The 23,735-nt window shown below is 31.1% G+C and overlaps 2 protein-coding genes across 2 annotated transcripts in view; one reads left to right on the forward strand and one right to left on the reverse strand.

Moving 5' to 3' along the window:
- LOC107449578 (muscle, skeletal receptor tyrosine protein kinase-like) overlaps window positions 1-23,735 on the reverse strand; it is a 145,178-nt gene that overhangs the window by 71,466 nt on the left and 49,977 nt on the right. The gene's annotated exons all lie outside the window — the stretch shown is intronic.
- The window catches only part of LOC107444681 (cell adhesion molecule Dscam1), a 49,744-nt gene that overhangs the window by 4,204 nt on the left and 21,805 nt on the right, over window positions 1-23,735 (forward strand). Inside the window, exons 4-13 of the mRNA XM_071185244.1 lie at window positions 3,335-3,533; window positions 4,032-4,120; window positions 4,983-5,276; window positions 6,694-6,813; window positions 9,265-9,469; window positions 9,845-10,023; window positions 11,584-11,859; window positions 14,750-15,025; window positions 20,223-20,370; window positions 22,785-22,933. Of these exons, the coding sequence (XP_071041345.1) occupies window positions 3,335-3,533; window positions 4,032-4,120; window positions 4,983-5,276; window positions 6,694-6,813; window positions 9,265-9,469; window positions 9,845-10,023; window positions 11,584-11,859; window positions 14,750-15,025; window positions 20,223-20,370; window positions 22,785-22,933 (1,935 nt within the window). The remainder of the gene's footprint in view (window positions 1-3,334; window positions 3,534-4,031; window positions 4,121-4,982; window positions 5,277-6,693; window positions 6,814-9,264; window positions 9,470-9,844; window positions 10,024-11,583; window positions 11,860-14,749; window positions 15,026-20,222; window positions 20,371-22,784; window positions 22,934-23,735) is intronic.

A 23,735-nucleotide genomic window follows, 5' to 3' on the forward strand; every position in this document is an offset into this window, starting at 1 on the left:
GGATAACGCAGTTCCGTAGCGTATTTATGCCAGAATATATAATAATCTATGGAAGGATATATCATTCACTAAATAACAGAAAAAAATTCCAATGATAAGGCAAATATTGTTTTATTTTAAGATTTGGGGGATTATAACTCAATTTTTGTGAGAGCGCTGATCTAACTTCGAAATATTTCGGGAAAAAAGCGAGAATTGCACAAAACCTAAGCTATATGGCGGAAATAAATTAGTTCACTTGTGTGCTTCCTGGAAAAATCTTTAAAAAAATTAAAAAATTTAATTTGACTGGAATGAAGAACAGATAGATGACTTCCTGATTTTGCTCAGAAACACAACTGCGTCAAAACCTTGTCGCTTAAATTTCTTTGTCCATGACTACGAACTATTATGTGGCATAGCAATTAGTCTTGTCATTCCGCTTTTTCATGTATTGAGAAAAATTTGAAAAGTCATGAATTCTATTGATTAAAGAAAGTAAAAGGAACATGTATAACCACATTTGAATGAGTATAGTACTAATAAAGATGGAAATCACTTTGAAAAGATAATTAGGCTAACCAATTTCAGGAAAATAACCTAAAAATACTTACCTAAATTTTGATCGACATACTGAAAAGGAAGATATCATCTCGTTACATAAAGTTAGTTGGATAGCAAGGGTAGTTTGCACCTTAAAACTTTTGTTGAGATCTTAACAATCTGTAGAACGCGATTAAGTTTTAAGGTAGTTAAATACTTTATTCATGTCACACATTTTTGCTGCATAGTGGACTATTTTAAACTGTCTAGGAAGCATCCCCGAGGATGACCTGAAAACATGCCATCTCAATTTTGTTCCTCTGCAGAGGGGATGGCTCCCCCGCTTTGGTAGCCCGAAGACCCGAGTGGCAAGTCGAGCACTTTATGGTAGAAGAGTTAAACGAGAACCGATACCGCTCACCCTCTGTCTCTACGGCAAGCTGATCCAAATGATCACCCATTCATATAATGCTCGCAGCCAGAGATGCTTGATTTTGTTGTTCTATCACGTCTTTACGATCTGTGAGACTAAGTTTTAAGTGGCATTTCATTGTTGCAACTTTGTAGTATAAACGATACTATGCATGCCAAAATTCAATGCAACTTTAAAAGCACCTTAACATTTTAAAATAGTATGAAAGAACAGGCGAAATGATTTCTGGCGCAGAATTAAAAGATTTAAGCAGTAATAATAGTGTTTATCTAAGGAATCGATTGTTTTATTACTGAAGTCGTTGATATACATGAAAACTCAAAAATGCTGATTATTCTAGTTCGGAAATGTCTGCAGATGGAACAGAAATGTATTAATTGCCCAAAGTTTACTGTAATTTCTATTATTATTGTAAAGGGTTGCTATATTTGTAGTTACCCTTTTAGCCTCTTTATTATTGTATTTCGGAAAAAAACATTTTGATTGATTTTGACTTACTTTATGTTAGAGTAGAAACTTTTTCAATCGATTACAAACGGACACTTGATTTTTTATTTTTTCAAAAATACTTTTCAACCTGGCAAATTAATGTGTTAGAATTGAATGTGAAAAGAAAAACTGTTATGTTAAACTCAGTTAATGGTGGTATTGAAAGAGTTATTATATTATTTCAAGTCTGGGTGTTGATGGAGAATAAAAAATTTTATTTTTCGTTATGTGCGAGATCATCGCAAATTATACTCAAATTTCAAAACAAATAACGTTAGGAAAATAACCTGACCATTTTTCAGTCCTGCTGTGTGAACCATGCGGAAATAGGAATGCATACATTGAGGTAACAAAAGTCATGGGTTACCTCTTAATATCGTGTCCTCTACCTAGACCTCCACTAGCTTTACGAAGTGCAGCAGCTCGACGTTGCATAGATTCAATAAGTAGTTAGAAGTTTCTTGTAGGAATATTCAGTCAATAAATTTCCGCAATCTGCTCGATCCGCTAAATTCCGTAATCCGTTTCTTTGTAACTCATGTCGGGCAATCTTGGTGGTTAAATCATTGGTTGGAATTCTTCAAAATATTCTTCAAAACCAGTCTCGAGCAATTAAGGCCCTGTGACATGACACTTTGTCACCCATAAAAGTTCCATCGTTGTTTGGGTACATGAAATCCATAAATCATTATGCAAGTGATCTTCATTTTGCTGTACATAACCATTTCCAGTTAATGATCGATGAAATTGGACCATAGAAAAATGCCATGGAAGAGCTTCCCACACCATTATGGAGCTGCCACCAAATTGCAGAGTGTCTTGTTGACAACTTGGGTCCTTGACTTTGTGGGGTCTGCGCTACGCTCGAACTCTTCAATCAGCTCTGACCAGCTAAATTCGTAATTTATGTAACGAAGCTACAGTTTTTCAGTCGTCTGGGGTACAACCAATAAGATCACTAGCCTAGGAGAGGTACCGGACATATCATGCTGTTATTAAAGGCGTTTTGCTACCGTATCCCATTACAACCAAATTTCACCACACTGTCCTAACGGACATGTCAACTATACGACCCACATTGATTCTTGCTGTTTTTTCACTCAACGTTACGTGTCTATTAACTCTGACAATTCTATGCACACTTCGGTGATCTCTGTCATTGAATGCAAGTGGTCGACCACTACGTTGTTCATTGTGGGAGGTTATGTCTGAAATTAGGTATTCACGCCACACTCCTGACTCTTACATCTAGGAATGTTACATTCCCTCCCGATTTCCGAAATGGAATGTTCCATGAGCCTTGTTCCAACTACCATTCCAAGTCTGTTAATTCTCGTCCTGCACATCCGAAGCTTTTTGGATGAAATAAAAGACCGGCCAGTGCACTTCTCATGCACACATTTTGCAATCTGATGCTACAACCATCTTTATTTTTGCATATTTCCATCCCACGATTTTTGTCAACTCAGTGGTTATGAGTTGGTGACACATTAAATGTAATGTTTAATTAATAATACTCTGTACTTCGTTTGTTCCATATTACTACTAATAAAAATCGAAAATTCTGGTTGAAGCAAGGGTTAATTTCTTCCGTTTCACTTTAAACTTTAAGTTGAAAAGTTAAAAAGTTCAAAACGAACAATTTTAGGAGAAGAGCATGAAAATTATGGAACAATGTTTTTCAAACTTAAAGTAGCGTACATCCTATTGTATATAAAGACGGTTCTATGGTTCTTATTCCATAAGCTGTGTTTTGTCGTGATTGTTTATGCAGTTGTAAGCTAATTTCGAAGTTTTATTTATTTATCTTGTTCTGCGTAAATCAGGAGGGTGGGCTTTTTATTTATGTGATATAAGAGTTGATGATTTGTTTTTAAATCTGTTTTTTAGGCTCTTCATCAGCCGACATCCCGTTGACAGTTCGGAATGGCTCCTTATATTTCAATCCCCTTCTGAATGAGCACAGAGGAGATTATGTCTGCGAGGCCCGAAACAGCGTAGGTTTAAAACTAAGAAAAACCATAACCCTCTCTGTTCTGGGTGAGTCGACAAGGAAATACCATTTTAAACTTATTTCCTTGTATTTCGAGTAATTTTATTTTAGATTTCCACCAAATAAAACCTGTATTTAAAGATTTATGGTGTCGTTTATGTTTGTTATCCAAGGAAATGCTATATTACGTTATGTTATTTTATAAGTGCTTGTACAAAATTTTCTTGTTCGTACTGTAAATAAATTTCTTTGGTGCTCTAAATGGACTAATCAAAAGAGTTTATATACCAAATGAATATTTCTAAGAGGATCCCATACTTTCTTTATTATATGTTGAGTAAGCAGCATGGTTTCTTCTTAATAAAAATAATAAATTGCATTTTTAAAATACATCAAAATAGTTCTTTTTCAGTATTATACATTAAAAACTGGATTATATGTGCAGTAATAATTATATACAAATTTTAGTATCGTTTCCTGACACTGTAGGGCGCCCGTTGTCTTTAAAAAGAATTATTCGATGGAGGCGCTGTATATTCCATTTGAACGTTGAACGATAAATATTCATATGTATGTTCATATAAAGATGTTTAGAACACTATCTAAATACTACTTTCGAGCATTCTGGGAGATAATTATCCTGTATATCAACCTCCAAATGATTTTTGCTGTACAAAAACGAGGTAAGTTTTTCATTATTTTGAATTTTTACCTTTTTTTAAATGTGATTGTTCCCACTGTTAATAACTGTATGATAGCATTTTTTATTCCTTGGACGTTTCAAATGTTTCAACAAATCATGCGTCGTAAACTTTTATAGGGTTTTGATTTTTTATTTCGTATATTAGTCGATATCAATGTAGCAATTGGTTTTCCAAATTGACTAATTGAATTTCTATATTACGTGGTTCATGAGTGATTAAATTGCTGAGCTATAACGTTCTAAACGTTGCGCATTTAAATAATTGAGTACCGCACATAAATTATGTATATTTATTTATCATTCGATTTTTACAACTAACGTGTTCATCCTATTATTATCGGGAGATGTGACTTGTTACAACATTCAAATATAGTAGCATTTAATTGCTATTGATACTTTGAAATGTTTTTAAAATTTTTCCTTAACTAACATGTTTATCCCGTGATTATTGTTTCCAATATGAAAATACTTTTATCAAGTCTTACTAAAGTACAATTAAATAGTTTTAAATAAATATCTTTTACTTTCTGAACGAATTTGAACAATTTTCACTGAAAATCGGTACAATAATTTTACTCATGTTATTGACACAATATTTTTATAAGGTGCAATATAAGATGATATATGAAAAATAACTGAATTTAAAAAATATTCTAAAACATAAAAGTAAAGCTTTAAACGAATATTAAATTTTTACTTAATTTGGAAAATATCGATTGCATTTCCTTGCAATTTTTGCTTATTATAAAATGATATAATATTATATCCCTTCACTTTTGAGTTTAAAAAAATTATCTATTTATTTTTTGTGTAAATATTGACTATGTTTTACTTATTCATAGATTTTTCAAGGGAGTCGCCAGTCATAATGCCTTTTAGTTTTTCTGAAAATTTGTCTGAAGGAGATAATGCTAAAGTGGCCTGCGTCGTCACTAAAGGTGACTCCCCTTTGAAGTTTCGGTGGTTTTTGAATAATAAAGAAATACAAAATGGATCACAATTCCATATAAACACTCAACCTGATATTTCAATTCTTGTGGTGAAACAACTGAGTGGATTTAATAGGGGAAATTTTACCTGTCAAGTAAATAATGCAGCAGGCAAAGATACTTACACCGCATCATTGGTCTTAAAAGGTAAGACATACTGAATGCTCGTTAAATCAAATTTAATTTTTTAATAAGTTCACAAAAACACTTTAAAATAGAATTGTTTATGATTTTGTTAGATCTTTTACATCTTCTTTTATAAACTTGAATTTTACTGCTTGATTGAAAAGTGCTAGAAAAGTTTTCTCAGCAATGCACTTTTAATAAAAAGTGCCCAAAATATTGATAAAAGTGAAGTATAAATTTCAGTTATTGAATATGCCTTTAAAAACATCTTGAATACAATGTGGTATGAAAACAAACTTTAATTCTCTCTCTAATTGGTAAAATAAAGTATTTTGTGCCCATAAAGTATTTGTTCATTGATTGTAAAACTTGAAATAACCCGTATCATATCACATAGTTGAAATTCATTAGTAAGCAAAAATCAAAATTTAACAAATAAAATCTGATTTATTTTATTTAAAAAGGATTATTGTTATTTAAATAATTTTTTATTTGATTTGAATACTTTTGATTTCCTTTCGTTTATCAACCAAATCATCTCATAAATTATACCAGTAGTACTTAATATAATTTAAAAGCAATTAGTAGTCTTAAAAGGTAAGAAATACCGAATGCTTTCAATATGCTAAAAGTTTTTTTTTAGTTTTCATATTTAAATTGTTAAAACAATTTCACTTCGTTTAGTTATTTTACTACAAACATTTTAAAATAGAATTGCTGGTCATTTTGTGAAGGCTTTCACAGTGTATCTCCCAAACAACTGGTTAGTTGTATTTTTATTCAAAATACCTTCAAAAGTTTTCTTAATAATGGTTAGTATAAAAAGTACTTAAAATAATTCCAAGAATATTACAGATAGGAGAAAAACGCGTGTAGTCAGTACAATTTCAATTACGGAATAGGATTTTTACATTTTAATGAGACATCTTTAATAATTTTTTACTGCATGAAGATAACGCGAAAAAAAGCCTAGCAATAAGCAGTGTATAAAATGTTTAAACCTAAGTGTATAAGACTTAATATGTAAACTGCATAAAAATTGCTAAAAATGTAAATATTTTATTCCCGAAATAATAATAAAAAAAAATCACAGGTTTCGAATGTCTATTGCAGTTTTACTTATATCATGTGGACTAATATCATCTGTTGAATACACTAAAAATACTAAAGTAAGTTAAAACGCAATATTGAACTTGAATGTTTATTAAACATTAATTTTTTTAAGTCAATTAGGGAAATTTTATGTCGAATTTCTAATAGATATTGTTTGGACTGTTTTAAAACTTAAAATTATTGAGCATGCTTATAAATTTACTCTCTCTGTTATTTTTTATTTGCACTAAAAGCAAACAGTTTTATCATGGTGCTTTCCTTAAAAAATATCAAAGTTTATAGTTAATTATTAACTGAATTAAATTATTTTTTAAAAAAATTTCAGCTCCACCAAAATGGACAAAAGAACCACAGAGTGTTGAAATGGAGCTTGGATCAGCAGTAACACTGGACTGTGCTGCATCCGGCTATCCGGAGCCTCGCATCACTTGGTCTAGGGTTGAAGGTACTTCATATTCATCTTTTAAAACATCATCTCAGAATTTACCTATTTTAAAATTACTTGGTTTTTATTTTTCGAATTCCTTTTTTTTTTTTTTTTTTTTTTTTTTTTTTTTGTTCATTTAAATACTATTTTAGCTTAATTGCAACGTTGGCTACTTAAATATTTTGAAATATCTGAAATTTCGGTGAATTAAATTACATTAGTAAACTATTTAAATATATACAGTCAAACCCCGCTATAGTGAACCTTCAAGGGACCGAAATTTCGGTTCATTATAAACGGTTGTTCACTATATCCGTTACGCAGATAATTTACCTAGTGGTTCCCAAAATCCTCCCTTTTATTGCACATTATTCAAATAAATGACTGAAAAATATTATGTTGTAGCAAAAAATGTGTTATTTTTCATTACTCTTCGTCTTGCGTACAAAAAAAATTAGTAATCTTTAGCTGATGAGCAATCCTCAACATCAGTTATGGAAACACTTCCCGACTCTCAGATAATTTTTCCTGAATTTCTGTTATTCCGTTTCTTAAACCTGTCCAACCAGCCATTCGAGCACATGAAAGTAGTCTGATAAAAACATTTAGCAAATTCATCCACATTTGTCCAGATACAGGAAAATTGCGGCTTCTTCGAATAGTGAACCACTTCAGTAATGCTTCTTCATCATCCTTGTGATCTGCTTTTCTCAAATTATTCTGCCATCTAAATTTTTTTCATGAGCAGAAATTATTAATTGCCTATTTTTCCATATGTTACAAACTTCAGATTTGGATAGTTTATATTCCCTGAAAATATCAAAAAAATGAAGAAAAAAATCAGTCGAAGACAGAAAAAAGTTCATTATATCCAACTTCCTCACTTTTTTGGTTTACTATATCCACAAAAAATGACATTATGCGTGTATAGCAAGGCAAGGGACCGAACATTTGGTTCACTATATCTGGGAGTTCACTATAAACCATGTTCACTATAGCGGGGTTTGACTGTATATATATATTTATATATACTTAATTTGCCTTCAAATTCCGAAACGGATTTAGTGCCATGCAAAATAGATTTATTATAAGGAGAATCCGATATACCATTTATAGTATAATGAAATAAAGAATATTTTACTTTATAACCGTCGTTGAACAGCAGACCAAATTTTCAGTTTACGACTACCAATGTTCAACTCAGTATCCTTGTAATTTTGAATCCATTCCAGAAGACAAGGGAACTCCTAGATCCAAGTATAGGGAGAAATTTGTTTTCGTGGAGTATTTTTTGCTTTACGTAGAGAGGAAAAACATGAAACTCCCACGGTTAGCCTGAAAGCAAGAGAACTCTAACCGATGATCCATCTACCACTGACGATATTTTACGTCAGTCAGTTGCATGTTGTTGTTGAGAGGCGGGTGCAGAATTTGAGCCATCCAGCCACTGCCACATTTTTTACCCGGTTCAAATCATTGGGAGGCAAGGGCTCTATCCCCATAGCCACTACGGCTCAAATAAGGGATATTCCTCAATCGGGGCTTTTCGAATTACTAGCGAGTTCACGCATATTCATAAGATATTCTGAAAATTATTCCTGTTGATCTTTTTTTACGTCTTTTTACGATATATCTGATTTGCCGATGAATTTCTGCCGAATTTGATTGGCGACTGAATTCGCTTATTAAACATTCTTCAAAAGTAAACCGCGATCTCAAATTATGTGAGTTAAGGTAAATGCTTCGTTTTCTAATAATGATTTACAAATAGCCTGGTTGGTAGGATACAGGGCCCATGTTCAGAGATCATGTCCCAGAGATCGTGGGTTGGATCCTCGCTGGCCGAAGAAGTGTAGTAAATGGTGATAGATGCACGTTAAATCTGTCGAGTCTCAAAGTTCTCCATGTTTCTATGTTTACAAGTGTAGGCGTAAAAATCAGTCTGCAATAGTAATCCGGAAGTCATACGAGGAATTTTAACCCCTAGAGTAATCTACGCTTAACTTTGCACAGTCAACCATCCAGAACAGGCCGGGAGAGCCTGGTTGGTAAGGCACTGTGTCCATGACCAAGAGTTGGTGGGTTCGATCCCCGCCGATCAAAGACTCCCCGTGTAGTAAATGGTGACTGATTTACGTTAAATCTGACGAGTCACAAAGACATAACAAATCATACCTCAGGGCGGTACTGACCAAGGAGTTTCGTTGTTTTCTAGATTGGTTCAAAATTACGGAGTTCAACATTGCTAGTCGTAAACCCCAAATCGAGTCGGCTGCTCAACGACGGTTATAAAATAATAAAATGATTTACAAATTTGAATAATAATTTGCTAAGCTTAATGTGCCTAGATTTTGGATTGGAAAGGATTTTTGACATTTGTTATAGAGGTGGTAATACCCTACATAATCTGTTGTTTATCATTGTTTGTTGCTAGTTATTAGGCTATTACTTGTCTATCTGTTTTTTTAGGCTCATCGTCGACTCCACTAACAGTTCGGAATGGCTCTTTACATTTCAATCCCCTTCTGAATGAGCACAGAGGAGATTATGTCTGCGAGGCTAGAAACAGTGTAGGTTTAAAACTAAGAAAAACCATAACCCTCTCTGTTCTGGGTGAGTTGACAAAGAAATGCCTTTTATCAACTTATTTCGCAAGTGAATTATTTTGCCTTCGGTATCATTCAAATAAAATATGTGTTTTATTGTAGTTATTGTTTATGCTTGTTGTCTGAGGAAATGCTATGTTGCATCAAACAGCAATTTTTTTTATATTGTCTCTTTCATTCAAAAGAATTTACCGATAAATAAATATATTTCTATCGTTTACTAAACGAGTTAATCAGGATAGTTCATGTACCCGATAAACACTCCCGATCAAATGGATTACATTTTTTCTCTTTCATTTCATATTAAGTACGGTTTCTTTTTAATAAAACCGTTAAATTGCATCTTTTAAGCGCCTAAAGAATTCAGTATCATACATTAAAACTGAAGTGTATGTGCAGTCACAATTATATACATATTTTAGTATCATTTCCTGACACTGTAGGGCGCCCGTTGTCTTTAGAAAGAATTATTTGATGGAGGCGCTTCTTGTTCCATCAGTTGAACAATTATATATATCCGCATGTTCAGAACACATTAGAATGAAGATGTTTAAAACACTCTCCGAATCATTCTGGTGGATCTTGTTCCTGCAAACGACGATTTCAGCAATAAGAGAACAAGGTGAGTTATTTTGAATTTTTGTTTCCTTGTATTGTGTATACTCATTCTGTTATTAAATACGTGATATATTTTTTTCTGAGATGCTGTAGATGTGTGTACAAATCACTTATTATCTTTTTTGTAAATATTGAATATTTGATCTTTCTTCTTTGTATTGATTGTGATTTCAGAAACAATATGATTTCGAAAGTGCTACTCTATCATTATAATTCGAGAAAAGTTTTGAAATGGCATTTATTGTTAGACAATTACAAGTGTCGACCCAGATATTGGATTTCGCAAATTTAAAATACATTTTTAATCTCTTACATGCATTATTCAATAACTGAAGCTAATTGTTTCCAAAATTCATAAGCGTATTCCATAGTTTGAAACATAATTTTATATATAGCTGTTGATTTAATATATAGCTGTTATAGTATGAAACCTAACATATTTTGAAGTCATTTTTCAAAGCTATTATCCTCAAAAACGTTACAGATCTAAAGGAATAAATCCACCTTGGAATTACAAATATGATATCTTTATCAAAATCTTACAAACCAATGCATTATTTTTGTATTAAAATTGTCGTTATCAGGTAATCTGTTTTGTTATTAAATGCAAACTGTGTAGCCAATTTTTCCGGACGAAATTTTTTTGAAGTATTTTTAAACCATTCAACAAATATAAAATTTTACAAATCCTAATTTTTGTAAAGTCTACGCGTTATTTATCAGCTAATTGCTTATTATTGCTATATTTCTATATTTATAACTATTTTTTGCTTCATTATAAATTGATACAATGATTTTGCGCAATTATTGTGAAAACTATTTTAATAAGGAGATATTAAGTATAAAATAATGTTCATGAAAGTAATCAAATTTAAAATCTTTTTAATAAAAATCAATTTCTTTCAGATTTACATGTGATTCAACCTTTTATTTTCTCTCCTCGTTTAAGCGAAGCAATCGCATTTTTAAATGTGTTTTGTTATTTCTTTTCTGTATTCATCGAGATATCCTGAAGATATTTGTTTTCAAAATTGCTGAATTATAAAAATTAAAAATATTTCAAAACTATTTTCCAAAATTCCATTCTCATTGTTATATCTTTCTTTTTATTCAACTGAAAAAATACGAAAAATTATATATATAATCTTGTTATTTAAATCATATTTACATTACGTTGATTATCATTATCAGTATTAAACTCAAATGAAGTAATCGCTGTCTATGGTAGAAAATTTGAAGTATTTTCTTTAGCATTGATTTTTAAATTATTTATTATATAAGTACCTTACTACTCTATTAACATGATGTCGTTAGTATCAAATATTTTTCAATGTTCACTAAATATTTTTAAATCAATTAAACATTCATATTCTGTGGGAATGGAAGTGTTTAACGTAGAATTAATATTGATACAATATTTTGATTTAAATATTAGTGACACAATATTTTTTGTATAGTATTAATGTAATATAATGCACGTATTCATTATTTATCTCATTTATTTCATATTGCATATTTGTATAATAATATAGTTTTTTTTTTATAATATTAATGTTTTTTCCAGATGTGCCTGCAATTCAACCTTTTAATTTTCCTCCTCGCTTGAGCGAAGGACAGAGCGCTAAAGTGCTGTGCAACATATTGCAGGGAAAACGTCCCATTTCTTTCGAATGGCTTCGAAACGGAGAGAAAATAAGCGAAAAGAATAAAATCTCAAATCAAGGTGACTTTTCGGTGCTCATCGTTAATAACATTGGGAGCGATGATGGAGGAAATTACACTTGCATCGCATCCAACGAGGAAGGAGCTGCTCGACACTCTGCGCAACTCACAGTCGAAGGTAAACAACTACTTTTACAAAATTCTAAAACCACTTATTTTAGTATAATAATATGTTTGTCTATTACTTTACCATGTTTTTATTGCATATATGTAAAAAGTAGCATTTTGCTTACCTTTCTGTTAGTCTCATGTATAATTTATTGTTTCAAAGCCATTTTTTTACTCATTTATTATAAATAGTTATTTATTGTACTGTTATAACACTTTACTATTGTGACACAGCACTGTTATTATACTATTTATTACATATATATGTTACTCATCACTCATCACAAAAGGTTAAAATATGTTAATGGCATGGTTGAAAGTTGCTTATGTTTTTCTAGACTAAATCTCCTCAATGATTTCCAGAAACTACGTCAACCAAATTTCCACATCATACATTTTTGTTTATAATTTGCATTGCTTACTTATCACTAAAAACTGAAAACAGTATTTTTATTTCTTGTATGATTAATAATTTTTTTATTAAATTGCGCATACTCCGCAGAGGAAAAAAAAGATATTTATATGAACAGAGAATACAGTAGAGTATCAGAAAATACAGAGAGTACAGTAGAGTACTGATTATCCGAAGCCCGATTACCCCAGTAACCGCTTTAACCGAGCATCAAATATTTCAAGGATATTTTTTCTAATTTTTTTTTAAACTACCACCAAAAATATATCAGAATTTTTATTTTCCATACACTTAGGAAAATGAAATCCAACAACTTGTTGGAATTAGAAGAAAAGGCGGCAGCGGCTTTCCAGTTATCCCTGAAAAATGGCGAAACATTGCTGCAGAAAAGCTCCAAAGTAATGTAAAACGAAAAACGACTACGCACTTTCTTAAGAAAAAATACTCACTCTCTTAAAGTATTCTCTTTAAGTAAGCTTTTTAATTTTAATATGAATTGTATGTGGTATAAATTTTGTATTACATTATACTTGCAGAATATCATATATTACATTTATATACATTTATACCTACTCTTTTTCTTTCCTTTTTTATACCCTTCGCTTTAACCGAGTTTTTTCGGTTAGAGTTTAGTGTGGACCACGACTAACTCGGATAATCGGGACCCTACAGTACTTTAAAGTATCTTAATTCATTGATACAAACGATTATTAAGAGTAATCATTGAAAATTATCTTTCTAGAAAATAATTCCTCCCCTAAAATGCATTTAAGAAATGAAGTAGTTGTAAGCATAACTGGACGTTATGCAAAAAATTAAATTTCGAAGATGCAAGCAACGGAAATTGAAAAAAATGTGCAACTGAATGTTGAAAAATATTACCCTCATGTCCTTGATTTTTACTACCCATAGAAAAGTGTGAACAATACTTTTAACTCAATATAGACATAAAAGATAAAATTTTATTTACCGCACGTGAGCTGCAATTATATAGAACTCATAAATAGTACATGTAAGTTCACTTGAATTCGCTATTCTCTTTACAGATTTCGTTTCGTGTTTTGTTCTGTTTGTTTCTTTAAATTTTCTTCTGTTTCTTTTTTTTAATACTTTGATACAATATTAGGAAGTACTCCTGTTTGCGGATATAATCGTGTGAGCTGATGATGAGATTGCATCTATTCATTTCGTTTTCCGGCTTTTTAATAGTTTTTTTAAAAAAGAAATTTAGTATTTTATTTTAATTATTTTTCTTCTCTTTTCATTAATCTTTATTATTTTCTATGTTTTCATGTTTTCTCAAGGTCTTATAAAATTTACTGTGCATAAGCTGCAAGTACATAGAACCCATTAAATAAGTTATCACAAAGAAAACAAGAAAAATAACATATTTTTAAAGATAATAAGTGAATTTATTAATATATTAAATATTTGTAAAAATATTTAAAAAAAATTCAAAAATTCAACAGCAAAAAAATTACAAAACACATTATCTCATCGTCAGTTCACGTGATTATAACGGGTAAAAAGAGTGTTTTCTAATATTGTATAAATGTAGCCAAAGTAAAATATATCAATACAATAGTGTGAGGAGCACTAAAAAAATTGAAACGAAAACAAAACATATTAAGCAAAAATTACAACAATAAACAATATGTTTTATTTTGTATTTTTTGTTTTATAATTTTAGATTTTTAATGTTTTATTTTTTGAATTTTTTTGGTTTACCTTACACTATCGTATTGATTTATTTTACTTCGCCAAATTAATACAATATTAGAAAGCACTCTTTTTGTGGATTTAATCATATGAACAGAGAGCTATAATATAAATATAAGTAGCAACCAGAAATATAAATAGCAACCCTCGTATATATAGCTAGCACAATAAAGACAAAAAAAGACTTCGTATTTTGTAATCTGTCAATCTTATTACGAAAATATTTTAAATCATTCTTTAAAATTTCCTGTACATGTAAGTTTATTTGAATTCGCTACTTGCTTCATAGATTTTGTTTTGTGTTTTGTTCTGTTTCTTACATGATATATATTTTACTTAATGTGCTTTGTTTCACTTTTTTTCAGTGCTCCTCACACTATTGAATTGATATATTTTGCTTTGGCTACATTTATACAATATTAGAAAGCACTCTTTTTTGCGAATATAATCGTGTGAGCTAATAAAGAGAGCATAGCATTTAATTTTTTATTTTGTTTTCTGGCTTTTTGATATATATATATATATATGCATAGATAAAATATTTCATTGTAATAGTTTTTCCTATGCTTATATTGTTTTGTATGAGATATTGTTTTTGTCTATTATTTCTAATCATTCTTGATACAGAGTTAGTAACGTGTATATTTGAACCACTTTTTTTCGAAATTAAAAAAAAAAAAACCTCGCCTTTTTCATCCTTCCCATGTTAATAAACTTTGATTTTTAAAATAGCATAATAAATGTTTGCTTTTTTTTTATTTTTATCTAGCATCCCCTCAGTGGCTTGAAGCGCCCGATGATACAACCGGCACTCACGGTTCCTACTTGCACCTTCACTGCCTGGCAAGCGGTTTGCCTCCTCCTCGCGTCACGTGGTTCAAGGGAGATGAGGTCATCGGTTCAGCGGGAGGAAGGATGGTTGCCCCTGGCAACGGCTCACTCATAATAAGTATCCTGAATGAGGAGGATGAGGCTCTGTACAGATGCCTCGCCCACAATGGAGTGGGTGAGGCCCTCGCCAAACAATTCAAAATATCTGTCAACGGTAAAACTGTCTGGTGCTCTCGAATTTTGCGTCTCTTTATCCATTAACATATTTCGTAATGCGCAATCAACTGGAGGAAAAAGGGAGAACACAATCGAAAAATAATAATTCACACATTACTACTAGTCTCGAAGTACTCCATCATTTCTGACTGTATACTTTGTGATAGAGAGAACGTTACAATTTTTTTCTTTCTTACTTACTTTAAATTTTTAATATTTTTGATGCGTACATTTCAGCATTTCTAGAATCACAATCTCGCTCCGACATTAATTCGTTCTTTAGTAAGCTTAAATGCTTAAGTGATAATATATATCTCACAAAAAAGAGAAGAGAAAAAACTATGAAAATTAAAAAGTATTATTTTCTGCGCAAAAGCTGCAATTATATAGAACTCACAAAATAAGTCAAAAATAAAGAGAAAGCATGAGAAATATTAAAGAAAAAAAGGAGAAAATCATTAAAATAAAACATTTAAAAATATATATTTGAATTTTGATTTTTCATAATCTTTATAATATCTTCTATTATCATTGGCTAGACATAAAAAAATTACAATTTATTACACAGATGGTATATTTCAAGTAGTTGATTCATTTCTTCTTTGTTTTCGTTAATAAGTAAACTTTCAATGAAAGAGTGTAAAAGAGATATATACAATGTAAAATGTATTTATCTTCATGCTCTCTGAATAGATTTTTACCCTCACACATTTTGCTAACTAACATTTGCTACAAATGTGTTTGCGTGCTTTGGAATTTTAAATCACGGACTGCCCGCATTTCTTTTTCAATTTTCTTGATTGAAAATGTATAATCAAACATTTTAATATTATTTTACTGGTGTTGAAATGTATATTTTTCTATTTGCTTCCTCCCCATATGGGCTCATGAAATGTGTGTTTATTATGATTTTAAGACGCGTTTCATCTTTATAACTAATAAATTCGTTATAAATCCAATTCGTACCGTTCTGATTTGTTAAATGCTCTGTTACTATCATTTCATAAATGTGACATTTTTTCATTTCCAATCTGGTGTTTTTAAATACTTATGAAATAAAAGAAACTAAATGATAAGGGCATTTACATTAAATTTGAAACGGGAAATAACTTTAAAATATATCATTTTTAATATTAAAGAGGAGATCAGTTACTATGGCTTTGACCATATATTTTCGACCCTATTCTGTGTGAATTAAAACTTATTAAAAAATACTATGAAATATGTAGTATGAGACACTTAATTTCCTAAATGAGACACAATTTATTTTAAGCTTTCATGTGATACATTTGATACTTTTAATTTATAAATACACACTTAAAATAATTACAAATATTTTATTTTTTACAAGATTCAAGATCAAACAAAGCATTGACAGTTAATATTTCTATCTCAAACTAGGCTCGGTTATTCTAAATAAAGAGTTAGATAAAGGCATGCAAAATAAATAAATAAAAGTTAACTTTCCTTGAAATCCAATTTCAAATAGAAAACTTTTTATACGTATATTATTTTCATGACTGAAAATATATAACAACTATCTACTTTTTTTCACGAATTTAAGTTTGTCTCTGTTCAAACCATTGAAATTTCAGCCCTTCCATACTTTATAAAAATATGGTTTTAAAATAAATATTTTTTTCTAATTTTGTAAGCCATAAATATTCATTTTATGAAATAAAGAATGGGCTTATGAGAATGAGCTATGGTGAATATTCTATCCCATCCAGGAAAGTTTAAAAAAGCAAGGCAAAATGACATGAAATATAAAATTTTTATTCATGAATCTAAAAGTATTTTTATGAAAAATTAAACTACTGCTATAAAATAATTAAAAATTTCTAGAGATCTGTTTTTCTTTTTTCTTCAATTCCATTTTATCTTCCACAGAGTTTTGATGAAATTTTTGTTATAGTTTCAATATTTTTGCTTAAAAATGACACACAGTTCCATCTGTTGGTGATTTCTAGTTATCAAGAAACAAAATTGTGCTCTGTTTTACTTTTACGTACACTGCAAAAAATTCTGGTTCAAATTACGCTACCGGCATTCAGAGAGACATTTAATAGTAAAATCCATTTTTTCCGGAACATGTTACAGAACAAAAAATCTGATTAAACTGAAATTTTTACAGTAATAATTACCGCAAAATCATTGAATTACTCTAGTTAAATAAACATAACTGTAAAAATCAGTTAAATATTTTTAAGGTCAAAATTAATTTTTCGGGTCATGCACCCAAAATGCTTTATACCGTAATTTGATCCGGAATTTTTTAAAGTTTACCCCCTTTCTTTTTTATTACCTCCAATCAAAGTTTTTATGAATAAGCGTAAAAGTTAGAGATAACTAAAATGTTATTACACTATTAAAAATCTTCATTGTGCGTAATATGCGTTTTAAACTTTTCTTGTGTGTTTACTTGTCTGTCTTTGTTGCGGAAAGTCTCTTATAATTCCAAAATCATTAGTGCTGGGATTTTGAAATTTAGACATTTACTACGAGGAGTAATTTTTAACCCTCGATCTTAACAATCACTTTAACATTTTAATTTGTCTCTTCGGGAGTGATCTATGAGAAAATAATTTTTTTCGCATTGTTATAAGTGTAGATGATTCCGCTTAAGATTTTATTACACTTTCTTTAATGTGTGAATATTTTTTCACAGCTCAGTCATGGACGTGAAGTTGATACGTCATTAAATCAGTATTTCGAACATTATTTGGAACCAAGTGTTTATGGTTGCAATTTTAAAACTTGTTTCCACAGATTTATGATCAACGGTAATTGAAATAAAGAAGAGTTATGCTATAAAAATAAAAATCCATACCGAAAACGCACTGAGGTAACAACTCGCCATCTATTATTGACACAAATAATACTTAATAGATTGTGGTAATTTCTATTGATATTATGATAATTGGTGTTGTTTATAATCGGTACTAAACATAAAAATATAGTGAACTGTTGTTGTTGTCGTAGGCTATGAAGGCAAGGGGTGCGACTTCTCTTGTTTTCCAGTGGCCAAGAATTTGACTTATGACACATCCACACGTCACACCCGTTTATAGGGCTTATACACATTCATACATCCGTTCATTCATCCACAGATCGTGGTTTTGACCTGAAACAGAGAATGATCGATCTCCAATTCAGTGCCAACAGAGGCATTATTTGTTATGGGAACATGGAAGACTTTGTGACCCAGTAGATTTAACGTGCACCAGTCACCGTTTACTACACGGCCGGTTAGAATCGAACACCCGTTCGCACGAGCGTAAGTTTAGCGCCCTGCAGTATAGTGAACTAAATATACCAATATAAGTAGTTATATTTACTAATATATAACTATTTAGTTTTTCGGCAGGTTTAGACTGTTAGTTAGGCTTTTCATGGTCCATCGAAAGGGATGAGTACCGTTAAAAATTGCGTAGTTGTGATGATCATGAGGTGAGCTCGAGTAACAGCATGTCATTATGCTGGTAACACCTAATTTTTATTTTTAGGAGATGAATTTAATCTAATAATAAAAAGCCATCGAAGAGATTAATAAAATTTTTTTTTTTATATTTTTCTATTGTGTCGGTACACGTCTTCTAGTCTTATGTATTATGTAGATTAGTTTTTGAATGTTTGAATTTCCAGAGATCTCGACTCCTGTTCCGATTCAATTTCACCAAATCTCAGGAAAATGTTAATCGTTACAATGTTATCCTCTTTGACATGTATCTTAATTTATGCTATTAATTAATAATTTGATAGCTATTCTAATACTCATATACTAATAAAAAAATCTCTGTAATCTAAAAAATCTGATAAAAATCTATAATCTAAAAAAGGTTATAAAGAGTTCTTGGATCATATTTTAAGATGAGATTCATGTAAAATTAACCTAATTTTTGGGGAAACAATGAGATTATATCAACTCAACAGCCAATATTTAATTTCTTTCTTTTTCGAGCAAAATTTAAAAAAAAATTTCAAACTATTATATTTGAATATTGTCAAATCTTGTGGTCTATTCGTAACTCTTTTCTGCTTTGAAAACGCGATGATGCATTTCGTTCTGTAGGATTTGTTTCAATTTGAGTCCTTCATCTTCTTGGCGTCTATTTTACTGAAAATGAAGAAGCCAGAAAGTTAAATAAACCAAGCGACGTTCAACACAATCATATTACATTTATTGGATATCGAAGGATTCTCGCATTGAAAAAATAAGCGTTGCAACTCTTTCAGGGTGGTGAGACAATTATTTTAGGCAATAATTCATAAATTTACGCTGTTTAAAAGATAAAAATTATTACAATTAATGTAATAGAGCAGCCATGGCTCAGAGGATAGAGCGTTCACCTTCCAATGAGATGGGATTCGAATCCAGGTCACCTCATAGAGAAACGAGCGCTCTAATCCCTAAGACACCACGGCTCTTTAACTTAAAATAATATGAGCAAAGCATTACCGCAATATGCAATCAACGATAGAATGTTTGCCATCGGCCGAGACTCATCGATTTAAAGCGAAGTGTGCTTCGAGCCGCCACACAGTGCCTTAACCAATGGCGCATGAAATAGTTATTTCATGCGCTATAGAGGCGTCTTTATTTTACTTCTTCAAAAATGTTTAAGATAATTTTTAAACATTTATAATGATGACATGTAAATATTTTTTTAGCCATGTGCAGTTATATATATGTGCAAATTCTAAATATGAAATTTTGTAAATTGTAAAATATGAATGCATTTAAGTTGTAATTTGTAAAATGTAGAATTTTGTATAATATGAATCTGTTGCACATTCTAATCTGCTGTGTTTTGTAAGCGTAAAAACCAACCATTTATGTTTATAAACATATCATAAATAGAATGAACTGCAATTTGTCTAAAGTAAGAACTCTCCAGCCATTTGTCTGGATCCGTGGCGGTGACTATGGTAATGATGTATTACTATTTCAAGTAGGAGTGTAGGGTCACTATTTAGGACAAGTTTTGACTCGGATCGGTGAGAGAATCTCTTTCCTCTGTCTATTGTGTCAAGTCTAGTGTGAAGAGAAGCTGTCCTACCTGAAATACTCTATTCTTGTTTCCATAGCAGCAGACGGCCTCAGACGTTTGTGGCGGGGGGAGTTCTTACGGTACACAAATATAAGCATAGTTGAGAAGTGTGGCATGCTAAAGAGAGCCTTTTCCTTCCTCTAGTTCCTGCTCGTTTTGAAGATAAGTTCACTGTGATCACAGTTAAGAAGGGTGACAGTGCCAACGTGAGGTGTGAAGCTGTCGGTGATCAGCCACTATCAGTCATTTGGAAACGAGAAGGAAAAGAGTTAAGAAAGATCAATGGAGGAAGGTGAGTCTTTTTTCATTCCTCATTTCCGACATCTAAAAAAGGAAGAGAACTTACAGCGAGAGAAACGCTTCGTGCAAAATTCTCTTTCTCCGTTATTACTAATTTAAAATTTATAGTGTAGAACAAGTGAGCTCAGGCGAACCCAGAGTAAGCCACGTAGTTTCAAATAATGAAAAGAAAATTTTAAAATATACAAACGAAAATAAATGATGAGGCGATATTTCGGAATAACGCTACGGAGAAGTTCTTTTCTAATAATTTGTTGGCATTTTAATATTTGGAAGTATTTTTTTTTTTCAGCAATCGAAATTTCATGACTTACTCTAGGTTTGCCTGAACTTGCTTTTCCTTTCTTTTAAATTTTAAACTAAGAATGAAGGAGAAAAAGAATTTGAGATGAAAATTTTTTTCGGGGTATGACGTTCTCTTCTTTTTCACCTTATTAATAATTTAAATTTCAAGGATTGAATTCCGGTAAACCTAGCATTAATCCAAAAGAGAACCTAGAATTAATCCTGCGAATTAGAGGCTTTCCTTGCGATTTTCATTATTGTTTTTTAATGATTAAAGGAATGATTTCACCAACATTAAAAATGACGCAAACTATTTTTATCAACTCAGGTTTAGTTTCCTATTCAGCTGGTAAAAATTTTAAACATAAATTGTATATTTTCTGTTACTAGTGCAATGCTATCTTCAATTTTTTTTAAAATTACTGTTACTGTTTATATAATTGTTTGGTTAGAATAAAAACAAGTTACTTATTTTCGGCCAAAAAGATTATTTCGTAAAAAAAGGAAAAGCTAATTCTTAGTAATTTTGCATGGATTATTTTTATTGCATTTGTTCACTGTACATAAAGCCTATTATACAAAAGTAAATTTGTACTTTTTCTCTGTTCATAACTGTTGAGCTGTTTATCATCTAGGTATCGATTCACATATCTTAAAATAGTTTAAATTTAACATCATAAGATTAATTTATAAAAAGAAAAGAATTTAGTTTTATTCCTTTCATTGAGAATAATGGAATGATAATCAAAATCAAGAACATGATAGCAGAGATTATTATTAATGAGGATTGATAATTAATTATTATAGGTCAATACTTTTAACTAAGGGACAAAGAAGCTTACCTTAATTTCGTGCTGATGGAGAATTAAAAAAATCTTTTTTAATTGAGGAACCATACCACATATTTCTTGACAATAAGAATGAGACAACAACGATGAGAAACTGTTTTAGAACTTTATATTACTGTATGAATATGGACCATCACCCCATTCTTCCACTTCTAATGAAATTAGAAAATGAGATTTAGAGCTGTTATTTATGAAATAGAACATTTTTATATTTAGATATTTTGCAGTTATCGGGGTAATTAAACAAGTTGACAGTTAAGCTAAATAACACGTTTTTACCAAGATGTCTCAATTTTAGACCGTGTGTTTTTTATGAGACAAATAAAAAAATAAAGTTTCATTTCGATATTTTTTAATCATCTTAGTAATTGCCGGCAACTATCCTAATTGATAGTAATGCTAAATAACTCCTTTTAACTGAGATAGAAATTCAGATCATGTAATATTTATCTAATACAGTAGAGTCCCGATTATCGGAATTAAAGTGAACCACGATTAACTCGGATAACCGAAAAACTCGGTTACAACGAAGAGTTTTAAAAAGGAATGAAAGAGTAGGTATAAAAGTAAAGAGTACGTACGAAAGTTTTGTATTTGCAAATATTTAACAAATACAAATATACGAGTACACCACATACAATTCATATTAAGTTAAAATGCGTACTTAACAAGATCATACTGTACGAGAATTGAAGAGTTTTTACTTAAAAAAGTACTTAATCGCTTTTTGCTTTACATTACTTTGGCTCTTTTCTGCAGCAATGTTTCGCCATTTTTTGGGGGGATAACAGGAAGGATTGTGTCGCCTCTTCTTGTTGTTCTATGCATTCACTAACACTTTCGATAACTTTTAGTCCATCTGTATGACATATTTTTATACGTTGATTTTCATCGTCACTGTCTTCATCATCTTCCCTCGATTAATTTTCATTATTGACGATATTAATGAACATTTCATTGATCTCGGTTGTCCGTCAATTTGTATTCCTGAGTGTTTAGAGGATAACATTCAGATCCTTTTTTTTTTGGTTGTTGATTTTTAAAATATAAAATAAATTAGAACAAAAAAATCCTTGAAGTATTTTTAGGCTGGGTAAAACGGAAACTCGGATAATCGGGACTCTACTGTAGTAAGAAAAACTGAAAAGTTTCATTTCTCCATCGGGCTAATTATGGCTGAGTTCGCCAATGTGGACCAGCAAAGTGGTGAGTTCGACTAAGCTGTGATTGGCTAGTATTGTATCGATATAAGGACTGTGATCGATTCTTCCAGGTATGAGATATTTGAGACACTCACCCCCAAAGGTTTAAAGTCTGAACTTGTTCTCCGAGAAGCAAATCGAGCAGACGGTCAACTTTACACTTGTGTGACAGAAAACCCGTACGGTAAAGATGAAAGGAATATCAAACTTTTGGTTATGGGTAAGTTACTTTTTGTTTTTATTTTTGCCTTTCAAAGTGTTTATTTTTTTAAATTATATCGTGTGGTATATTTTATGGCATTTATGTACACCAAATGTTCGTCGTAGATCATGAAGGTAAGGGGTGTGATTATAATTGTTTTCTAAAGGCGCTATCTTTGGCCAAGAATTCGACTTCTGCCAAACCCATACGTCACAGCCGTTCGAAGGGCGAAGCCATTCATTCATCCGCCGATCGTAATTTTGACCTGAACCAGAGAACGATCCATCTTCACTTCAGTATTCCCAGAGGTATTGATTTGTCATGGGAACATGGAGGACTTTGTAACCCAAAAGATTTGACTAGCACCAGTCACCACTTACTGCATGGGGAGTCTTTGACCTATTTGGATTCTAACTCCCATTCTCGCGGACGTGATTTCTTTGAGAAAAAAAAATAATTAAACGCCTCAGGTCAAACAGGCCTTGAGGGGTCAAACCACTCAAAGTGAATTCTTTTTCATCCACATAATTATAAAATATGGAGCCTTGAAAAAATCATGAAGTCCTAAATTATGAAATAAAACTTAAAAATGCAAACTCGGGATTAGGCATTGCGGGAAGTAATTGTACAATAATTGACTGCATTTTGAAAACATTTACTCAGTATTTAAACCTGTGTGTTTTACTCTAAATTGATCTGAACTCATTTGACTCTAATCTTTGAGTGGAGTTGAAAGAGACTATGCAGGGTTTCTTCCGCGGTATACAACCATCATGTTAAGTACCAACGGAAGATAAAAATATTCAGAAAGTGTAGTTTT

The sequence above is a fragment of the Parasteatoda tepidariorum genome, chromosome 9, assembly GCF_043381705.1.
Source record: "Parasteatoda tepidariorum isolate YZ-2023 chromosome 9, CAS_Ptep_4.0, whole genome shotgun sequence".
NCBI classification, from domain to species: Eukaryota; Metazoa; Arthropoda; class Arachnida; order Araneae; family Theridiidae; genus Parasteatoda; species Parasteatoda tepidariorum.